Genomic DNA, 10280 nt, shown 5'->3' with positions numbered 1-10280 from the left:
TTTCTTCATTTCCTCGCTGCGTCGTTACGTCTGTTGGACTTGGGCCGGCTGTGTACGTTTGCCTTGGCTTCGTACGGCTTACGATCGCCATTCTGCTAAAATAGGCCACTATTTAGTGGCGATCAAGGCAGGATTGCAAAATCCTGACAGTTCTCTACAGTTAGGCAAGCTCCTCGCCACACAACCAGACTCTCAGGTGCCAAGGAGCCCTACCGGGCCCTGTGAGTCCGGGCCGCCATGGCTCGCGCACATTCGGAGCGCGGGCCTTGCCGAAGGTAACGGAGTGTGAGGCCCAGGGTGGGTTCTAGGGCGTAAGGATAGGATGGGGGACGAAGAACGCGAAGGACCGAGAGACGTTACGCTCTCCGGACTTCATTGGCGCCTCAGGATCGTAGCCTCGGCCCGCACTTCATTACAAGCCGAGACCCGAGCTGTTCCCCGCGCGGCTGGCCCAGCCCCGTATACACTCCGACCGCACGTCCCCCAGAGACCGGGGAGCGTAGAGAGAGATAAAACGGCAAGGTACGCCCGTTTTAGAGCGTTGGGCTGGCAAGGGCGACCTCGAGGAGCACATCGAACCGCGTAGGTCGACTCGGGAGTCCCTAGGCGAGGAGATCGTGTGTTTGTCGCCGGGGACCGTAGAGCCCAATAGGCTTGGCGAGGAAGCCGGGTACATAGAGCGCTTCAGCGAGTCAGAGGAAGGTCTGGAGGAACAGGAAACCTCAGCGGAGGTGTAGCCGACGAACTGGACTGCCAGAACGCCGAGTTAGCCGCCGGAGGGGCTAAGGCAGTAACTTAGGTCTTCTCCGAAGGTACTGGTCCAAGAAGGAGGGAGGCTGATCAAGGTCGACAGACTATGGGAGACGATCGGGCGACACCCAGTCGAGATATCACCCCTTCTGAACGTCGAAGTCGACGGCGAGTAGTCTCTGGGCGCCAAGAATCATTACAGAAACGCTTTCCCTATCTCTCGGACAACGTTAGAATGTAGGTCCGTAGGGCGCGGTCGAAGCGGACCCCTACCAGGGAGTCCGTTGGCTCTCGGCGGTGCGGCAGTTGACCTCCGGTCAACTGAGTCAGACTGCCTGAGGAAAAGAACCTGCCGCACACACTAAACCTATTTCCTCCAACTATTAAAGATCAGAAGTTCTATTACTTTAAATTCTCGGGGCTGTTCCCACAGTACCCTATTGGTGCTGGCCAAATAGGTGCAGACTCGACTGACTCCCGCAACTGAAATAACCGAACTCCCACAATTGAAATAATTACTTATTAAACCGAGTTAAGTTCCCACAACATTGAGAAGACACTCCACACTCTTCCACGAGTTCAACACGATACCAAACTTGGGCGCCAGCTGCCCGAAGATCGAACTAGAGCTCAAGTAGTTTGACTTTAACTACTGGGGACGTCTCCGCCCGATCCTCCGTGCGACCCGCCCTTGTGGGGTTGGAGTTGTACGGGGAGACCGAGACGTTCCAAGATCTAAGATCACTACGCTAGTGCACTGAAGAAGTTCGCGCTTGCGCTCCCGCCTTTAGCTTCCATTAACTCCTAGATTAGAACGCGATAATTAATACTACTAAGCTAGAAGGCACGAGTCACTAAGCTATCGGCCCTTCGCAAAATACTTGGTTGCTACCTAGTCAAAATTCCCATGTCGGGGCAACCGCCCTGGCACTGTGTCCTGTTGCCGGAATCCGACAACCGAACGTTCACCTCCAACCTGCAGGCTTCCTTTACTCAGGGTGCGGGCAGCATTCCGTGACTCCGTCGGTTCTTTATTATGGAAACACTCTCAGTATTTCCTCTGTGGGAAGAAAGTAGCAGAGCGGTGATACTTAATTTCGACAACTACGATGGACTCCCAACCTGAGTAGCACCTGGATAAAAGAAAATTCTGAGCTCTGTGTGAGGCTCCCATGAATGGAAGTCTCCTCTCACCTGTTCCTGAAATCTACATGGCACACAGTATTTACTTACGTACACGAGCACGCACCTGACACAGACACATTGCACCACCGACTGTTCTTTTGTTTTTTGGGTGTTCACGTCGGGAGTCGGGAGTACCTTCGTTCGCGTCGGGGGTCAGCAGCACTTTTTCTGACAGTTTGCGCCCCCGGGTTCTGGAGTCTGCGAGCTCCGCGAGCTTCCCGGAAACATGATACTAGCTCGCTCCACAGGCTGTCGCTTCTATGGAGTGCTTCCCCAACGAACGGCGCCCACAATGAGGGCCGGTGCTACGCTTCTGAGTACTGACGGAACGCTTTACAATAGTGCTCCACGTGCCGAAGGACACAACATGTCAGCGGCACTACTGAAAAGCGAGCGCTGAGTACGAGACTCCCGAGGGTAGGTGCTTAACTTTCCTCGACACGAGGTCGAATGTTATTCGAAGCTCATATCCCCAGACTGCAACGGTACCATCCCGCTGACGTTCTCCCAGCTGTCCCATTTGGCCGCTAGATACGCTGCTGAGCCGGCGTTCTCGCCTATAAGACTGATGCTACTGAGGAGCAAAGCCCAAGCTTATTCTCGGACTAGTTAAGCGTATAGGGATTGTCGCAGGAGTACAGATCTTGTTTCGCACGGCAGGTGACGGGACACGGGACGGCCTGCTGAGCTACTACAAGCATTTTCCAGCAATGAGGCATAATTGGGGTCTCCAGGGAGGTCTGTATACGCTCCGCCTCGCGGACCTCCGCATCTGCTTTTTCCCTTGCATGCAGGACCACGATCGCCTGAAAAACGTCGCTGACCGTTGAGAACTTACCCGTCCTGATAGACACAGTTGTCAGCTTCTAGGTTGGTTTTTACTGAGCGCGGCTATGTGAATCTGGTGTCTTCCCTGCAGTGCTTTGCGTGCCTCTTCGGTTGGCGGCAGGCCTGTAAGCTCTTTTTTTTGGAGCGCGAAGTCACTTCTCTCGTCAGGATATCTTGGTTGCAAATGACTCCACCTCTGTAACTGATCTCACTCAAGGAGAGATCAGGGTTCCACTCTCTGGTGCTCCCGGAATCTGTTGGTGCTCTGCCTGATTAGCCTTACCCTCGTTTGTGATGTGTCGCGAATCTTCCGGGCAGACTACGGCAGAATCCTCGTGGCAGAGTCAGTCGTCACTTGTATTCCTGGGCGGCGGACCACGGAACTGTATTTTCCCACAGTTGCTTGTTGCCCTCAGTGTACTTCCGGCAAAAGCAGAGGGGTTTTTGCCGCAGGGCACGTGGTGTCAAATGGGCGGTCCGAACAGCACTCCTTACGACCATCATGGATGTACTTGTGCTTCTTTTGCTGTCTCTGGTGCTCTCGGCCGCGCTCGCTTGGCTCTTTAGATTTCGGAGGAGACACGGCGCGCTGCCTTCGGACAGCGCTGCGCAGCTCGACTGTCCCCGCTCTATTACCACACCTGTTCGCTCGGGGGCGGCCTTTCCGGGCCTGACTCACCCACACGCAGGTTCTTTGTGTCCCGATAAGGACCAGGTATCACCGGAGGGAGACTCAGAGGCGCAGGCGAGACATGGACACAAAGGTCATGAGACCACTAAACTCATTTCCTCGCTTGGTATAGGCAAGGGACACGAGGACGGTCATGTCTCAAACGGAGGAGCTCTTCGCATTCAACCTGAGACCACAGATCCGGTCCGCATGCATGCCGACGTTTCATCGGAAAGAGCAGCGAGACGACCGAATGAGAGGAATGCACGGAGTGCTTACGGCGGTTCCACACCTGGTGCGTCCACCCTCGCAGACCCTACAGACGCCGACAAGCATTCAGCCGGCTTAAGGCAAAAGCAGGAGACAGCAAAGTGTGGTCAGGCTGACACGAAGGACTCCTGCTCGTGCTCTCGTGAGTCTTCTTTTTCACCTCCCGCCTCTTGTTCGCCCTCGTCCCCTCCGTCGATTTTAGCAGACGATGACATTCCAGACCTGACAAAAGCTGAACAGGACTTTCTTGAAGAACAGCAGCGGCGAACGCGAGGCCGGTTCAAACACCAGGGTGTGTCCTCCAGCTCCCCCCCGCACGTGCCCTTATCTGTTTTGGCTCCTTGTTCTGTCGATTCTACTGCTGTCGTCTCCCCTGAACTTTTAGCCGATAGTAAGGCTTCTGTTTTGTCAGACGTTCTTTTTTCGCGCTCTGGAGAAAATGCTGCGGAAACACCACAACACACCGGACAGCCCGGTGAATCGGCCTTGGAAGAGAATTGTCAGGTATTGCACGAGTACGAGACAGGAAACCATACAGGCGGCAAGGTAAAGGAGCTGACGCCAGATCCCGAGTCTTCTCAAGCTTCCGTAAAGATGACAGCGTCACCAGCTGAGCGGGCTCTTCTGCAGACAGATTCCCACAGTAAAGCGGGCCAAGGGGAATGTCAGGAAGCTTCAGTGAAAACCGATTGTACGGGGGCGCCACCGGCACCACGTGTCTCTGTGGGCGATCATATCAAGACGTTGAGTAAAAGCTGTGGCATCGCGAGCTGTCTAGCGATTCCTCCGGATCCAGATTCGCCTGGTCGAGGGCAGCCGAGTATCCAAACCAACCGTGGTGGGAGTCCAGTCTGTAAAAGGGATTCCGAACTGGGAGATACTGTGGCAACTGAACTCGAAAGTCAAGAGGGAACAAGGCAGCGAGCTGTTCGTGTGCCTGTCCATATGCCGGAGCATCAGGTAGGAGAGTGGGACAAGCACGACAAAGCTTTTGACGCCGATAGCATTCAAGAACCGGACACACGAACCTCGGCAACAGGAGGCTTACTAGGTGGTGTCCTCGGCAAGTCGGAAGGTGATAACAGGAAAGAAGAAAGGGAGTCTTCCACTGCTAAGGGAGAGAGTGGTAACAAAGATATCTGCACTGTAGGGACTTCCGCGGAGATCGACTTTGATGAATCTGCGGAGGACGGGGCGGGAGTCACGTCAGTGGCTGATGCTGATCAGCGGCAGGACTCCGTGGACAAGGAAGACGAGGGTAACGTGAATAAGGAGGAAGACGAGGGAGAGGACTCGGTGCCCAGGGTAGAAGACTTAGGTGAGGTACTTCCAGCAGAGATGACGGAACATGTGGACCGGCAGGAGAATGTACCTTCTGATGCTGTGCGTACGCCGGGGCAGAAGAAGGTTCAAGACGAGGACGCGGAAGACGAGGAGGATCTAGAAGACAAGAGCGCAGCAGAACTGAAAGAGAGAGGAAATAAGGCGTTTCGAGAGGGTAACTACGAGACTGCCCTGGACCTGTACACGCGGGCGCTGGACGTCTTAGATGATGAGGAAGACGACTGGCTAGATGAGTATGATGCGGCTATGCAAGACAAGGAAGACGAACTGGAGAATGCAGAGCGAATACGGTACGAGCGCGCTACCAAGGCAGATGGCGGGAAAAAGGACCGGGCCTCTCACCTATGGCCCATAGATGGAGACGAGGGAGCGCCAGGAGAAGAAATGCGTGATGCAGTAGAGGAGCGAGAGGAAGGGAGACTCTATAGGGGGGACAAGAACTTCGATGGAGGGAAGGGTCCAAAGGAAGTAAAAGGGGAAGGGAGGCAGCAGGAAGAGGTCGATAAGTTGCTGACAGAGGATGAGTTTCTCGCATTCAAGGAGGCGAAGGAGAAGGAAAGGGAAGAAAAAGCTAAAGAATTCAACGAAATCAGGGCAATTCTCCTTTCGAACAGGTAACGAGCAAGAGGTGTATCTCTCACGGGCCGAAGTGGATTCTTCCTAGCCTTTCTGTTCCTTTTTCGTCTTCTCTCGCGACTGGTGCATGCTCTTTCTGCCCGCGTACGTACGAGAAGGTGCGCGGTCTCTTGGAACTGTCGACATATCTGAGGAGGCCTGCGTGCTCACTCGTCTGTACAAAGTTGAATGCATTCAAGCGCGACAGGGTGTGAGTGTATGCGCTTCCCGTAGGACTGCACGTACCTGTGTACGTGTATGTGCAGCAGGCGACTTCGTGCTTCTCAGACACACATAAGTGTGTATTCATGTAGAAAGAGTCCTTTGTGACACATATATTTAGGAAGCAACAACGGTTGGTCTGTACATACCGAAGAAACAAAGCTGAGGAATCAAACCCGGGTGCTGGATGCATACTGTATGTCTAAGAAAAGTAGTTTGACACTGTCGGGAATGCGTCTGTGCAGAGTGATCACCTCACGCCACGTAGGTCGACTGGTGTAGTCCCGAGTGAATTCACCTACGCTTGCATTCCGAGTCACCCTTATGAATAAGTGTTGATGTGGGCGGAGTCTATCTCGAAGCAAGGGGAAACCGTATTGCCCTTGCTGTGGAAGAAGATCTTCCGGGGAGGGAGGTTCTCCCGTATGACTCCAAGGTGGTGGGTGCTGAAGTCCTGTAGGCGTCTTTTCTGGCTGTCGTTCTCAGGGCTGCCTGCCATTTGCATACCAAATGCTGGGAAGCAGTCATAGCCGACTGCACTGAAGCTGTCCAGTGCAACCCGAATTACCCGAAAGTAAGGATCCGCGGATCGGTGTCCGCTTTGAGGGAGGATCGACGGCGATCAGTTCTTCAAAGAGTCATCTAAACTGCGTTAAACAGAAAAAGGCGGTGGCCTGCGCCTGGCGAGTCATCAGTTCACTGTCTGGGCACTGAAACCCGGCCTTTGTACTACCCCAGACAGCCTCTCTTTTGTAAGGTGTAGGGGAAGATGGACACTTCGATTTCTCTCAGGACTGATGAGGTGCAGGACGAGGGTGGCAGGGACCGGCAAAGGAGTTTTCTCCGGCTTTGGGGAAACGCGGTCTGGGAGGCACTCATTTTGGCTAGGGTGTGAGCAAGCAGCCCTTCGCGTCTGGATGTGCATGTGTAACTCGGATTCGCGTACGCATCTCCAGTCTATGGACGTCTCGTCTCTCTGCTGCTCAGTTGGACTTCACGGAACACTGTCGGGGTCTCATGCCCCATGCCCCCTGCTTTTTTCGGAAGATGTGCACGTCCTTCTATTGGGGTGTAAAAGGGGGCGGGCGACGGCTTGCTGCAGTTGTTTGCAGTGATGTGTTTGCTTTCTGGCAGTTGTATGTTTCTCCCGGTCTGTTGGCAGCTGAAACATTCCACAGCTCCGGTTTCGTTTTCCTTTGCACTTGCTCGTGCTGCAGGCGTACCTAAGGCGATTCACAGCGAATGAGGCGGTTGCAAAGTGGCATGACGCGGCCGCGGACATCAGCAAAGCTCTAGAGTTAGATCCGTCTTTGGAGTAAGCACAACAAAATGATGTGTCAGATGTGTCTTAACTGGCTGCAGTTCAGCTTAGAAAATTTCCTTGTGGGATTCCGTTTATGTCAAACACACGCCGTCGACCTTTGAAGTGTGTGAGCAGTTTGAGTTCGTCCTGGCGACTCTTTCCGGTACGGGGGGCTCGAATAGGGTAGTATGTAGTCACTGAGGCACCCCTGAGTGTATACTCGCGGAATACACAGGAATAGCGCTGTGCACTTGGTTGATGGCATTGGGAAGGCGGAGTATGTACGGGGGAAAATTTCAGTACTCAGACGCCAGACTAGACTGAGCCAAGAGGTTCTTTCTTTTGGACAGGAAGGCGGGAGTGGGACAGTAGAAGGAAAGCGCCAACTAACAAATTCCCGCGATGTCCGGCTGTTTTGCAGGCCTCGGTACCGAGCTGAACAGCAGCGAGTGAAGAAGAAGAGTGAAGAGCAATTCGAAAAGGAAAAGGAGGAGATGATGGGGAAACTGAAGGATTTCGGGAACTTCGTTCTGGGGAAGATTGGTCTCTCATTGGATAATTTCAAAGTAGAGCAAAACCCCGATACAGGAGCCTACAATATCTCTTTCCAGCAGAATGCACCTTCTGCAAGCGCGGGCGCGCAGTGAGAGGGAGAGCGACAACAGAGGTGTGCTCGAGGATGATTCCTAGGCCTTGAAACCTGTGACTGTTTCAAAGTCCTTTTCTTCTTTTTCTGACAAAAAGCTTATGGAGCATTCAGTTCGCCGTCCGTGTATGCACTTAGCACTGTCATCATCATCTGCGGGTTGATGTGTTCTCTATTTGGTTCTGGTGGTTATACCGTTCACGAGTTGCGGAGTGTGCAGTGTACCGGTTGGATGCCTCACACTTACAGCGGTTCTCTTTCTGTTTTGGAGACACAGACGCTAGTCGGTATTTGGTGCCGTGGCAGGCATTTGGAGGCTTGGGTTTTTCCGCTTTGATTCATTTCAACCGTAGATATAGTCTCAATGTCGTTTTATTCTACATTCGCGCATGCCTTCTTCGCTGGTCCTGGACGATGCAGTCAGGCTTCTGCGCAGTTGCACCTCTTCTCCAGTGTTGACGCAAAACACGACCGTGTGCGAATCAAAACGCCCGGAAACATGATATGTGGCAGGCTAGCTGAGACTGCTGATTCCATGATTATACTGTTCACCTCCACACAGTACGCTACACTTGGGAGGTGACAGGCGAGCGACCTCAGCCACCCTTCGGTGGGGAAGCAGAAATCGTAGCAGCCATCCATCTATTCCAGAGCAGCGACTCCCGTGTGGGGCAATCTCAAGTATTTGCGCTACGATTATTTGAACGCCCAGCACAGAATTCGCTTTTCCGGCGAGCCCTGTTGTGCAGCGCGGTTGAGCCACCCGGAACTTGGCGCGACCTTCAAAGTCATCCTCGCCTGTCGTAGCTTAAGAGCGTTACCCTTTTCTCATGGTGTGCGCAAGTCCGTGCATTCATTCCTGGGTGGAGCTGTGAACCCTCGCAGCGTCTCCCGGCGAACAGCGGAAAACACCTGGTTGCCTACCTTTTTCGTGCACGACAGTGCGGATTTCTAGGTTCTTCGAATGCTCATGCTTCAGCCGGTCAGTGGTCCCGTCAGAGCGGTGCAGAGAACGGTCCGTTGCCGCGGGATAGGCGCTCAGTGTGAAGGTGGAATCGACTCCGAAGCGTAATGCAGTGACAAGGGATTCGTCCACACTTTGGCTTGATTCTCCAAAGGAGAAGCTGTGTTTTGAATAGCACGCGGTGGTCAGTCGATGATCAGCTATGAAGTGTATTTGCTGTAGGGGGAGTGGTTCGAGTACATACGGAAACTATACTGACGTACTCGCGAGCAGCGGCGAACGCCGCCGGCCATAGCTATTCTTTACGGGAGTGTCTCGGGGAGAGAGGCGGGGGTTAGAAGGGAATCTTTCTTGGGGAGAGTTTAGCGATGTGTAGGAGGTGCGGAGCTCAGAATCGTCACGAGAGGACCGCATCAAGATCCACGACAGAGCGCACTCTGCAATGCAGTGGCACTATTAGAGGGACCCCGGACTCTCAGATCGCTACACGCTACCCCCCCAACGCGTCATCAGCACATCCTCCGGCAACCCGCATCTCCGAAATTGTCGGACGGGTCGCTGTGAATCTGCGCAAAGGCACTGGGCCTTAGGGTCGAAGCTCTTTCCCTCATTAGTTTGAAGGCAGACACTTGCAGGCCGTTTTCGCACTACCAGGGACGTACAATGACTGCCTTGGGGCAGTCGGGCAAAGTCTGGGTTTGCTCGTTCTAGGTCAGCCGGCCCTCTCTCACCGCCGACGGCCTGTAGCCTGCTAGAACGGAGTCCGAGTGCGCTAGGCTCCGTGCACTAGCCACGGAAGCTCCCAGCGTACAGGCTGACCGGTGTCATAGACCAGTGCTGCGTAGGGCCGCTTTTTTCTGCTCTGGGGTCTCAGCTATTCTGTTGCAGTTGTGTGCAGAAGCTGGCGAAGCTTCCACTCCTACTTCCTTGAAAAAAACGCAGTCAACGGTTGACAGCAGCAGCAGCTATATGTTACTCAGTACCTTAGTAGGTACGGACGTGTACAACTAGACGGGTTTCAAAAGCCGACGTGGGAATAGCTGGTGGTAAAAGTGTCGCACGGCTCTCTGGAGCCGGCCGAGATTCACTGGGCTTCTTGAGGCAGGTTACTAAGGACTGTAGCTGTTTGTCACACCCTTTGACTCCAGTATTAGCTGCTTCTGTGATGGTTTCTGCCCTCAAGAAAAAGCCACTTCGGCACTAGTGGATACCGCGGGCTTCGCAACATGCTGCCGTGTGACTCGCACGACTCTAATACACGGGTTACCCAATTTACATACAGCGGGGCGGTCACGGGAACGCTTGTAGCGGTAGGTGCAAATAAGACGCCTGCCTGCCTGCCAGGGTCTATTCTCGAAGGAGTGTCGCAGGTGTCCACTGGTTTTCGGAATCCGGGCGGGTCCTCGAATGTTTGTTTCGGCCGTTCTGCAGGATTTTTTGAGACAGCGCGTTCCAGCGTTACAGGATCGCCGAAAGGAGGTAC

General features: G+C 53.9%; 1 protein-coding gene across 1 annotated transcript; it reads left to right on the top strand.

Annotated features, from left to right (window-relative positions):
- The first annotated feature begins 2645 nt into the window (after nt 1-2645).
- CSUI_004010 (tetratricopeptide repeat-containing protein) lies at nt 2646-8112 on the top strand. Its single transcript, XM_068064205.1, has 4 exons — nt 2646-5661; nt 6371-6458; nt 7102-7199; nt 7609-8112. The coding sequence occupies exons 1-4, from the start codon at nt 3266-3268 to the stop codon at nt 7832-7834; spliced, it is 2808 nt and encodes a 935-aa protein (XP_067923831.1). The 5' UTR covers nt 2646-3265; the 3' UTR covers nt 7835-8112.
- Nucleotides 8113-10280: the final 2168 nt, after the last annotated feature.

Source organism: Cystoisospora suis (genome assembly GCF_002600585.1).
Source record: "Cystoisospora suis strain Wien I chromosome Unknown contig_1798, whole genome shotgun sequence".
NCBI lineage: Eukaryota > Apicomplexa > Conoidasida > Eucoccidiorida > Sarcocystidae > Cystoisospora > Cystoisospora suis.
Note: the sequence above shows the minus strand (reverse complement) of the source record. Positions and strands in the feature narration are given on the sequence as shown.

Bases quoted from the DNA above. Each gene is read 5' to 3' on its own strand.
- CSUI_004010 (XM_068064205.1), top strand. From the start codon at position 3,266: ATGGATGTACTTGTGCTTCTTTTGCTGTCTCTGGTGCTCTCGGCCGCG. The intron at 5,662-6,370 runs GTAACGAGCAAG...TGTCGTTCTCAG, and splicing joins GCAATTCTCCTTTCGAACAG to GGCTGCCTGCCATTTGCATA. The intron at 6,459-7,101 runs GTAAGGATCCGC...CTCGTGCTGCAG, and splicing joins GCAACCCGAATTACCCGAAA to GCGTACCTAAGGCGATTCAC.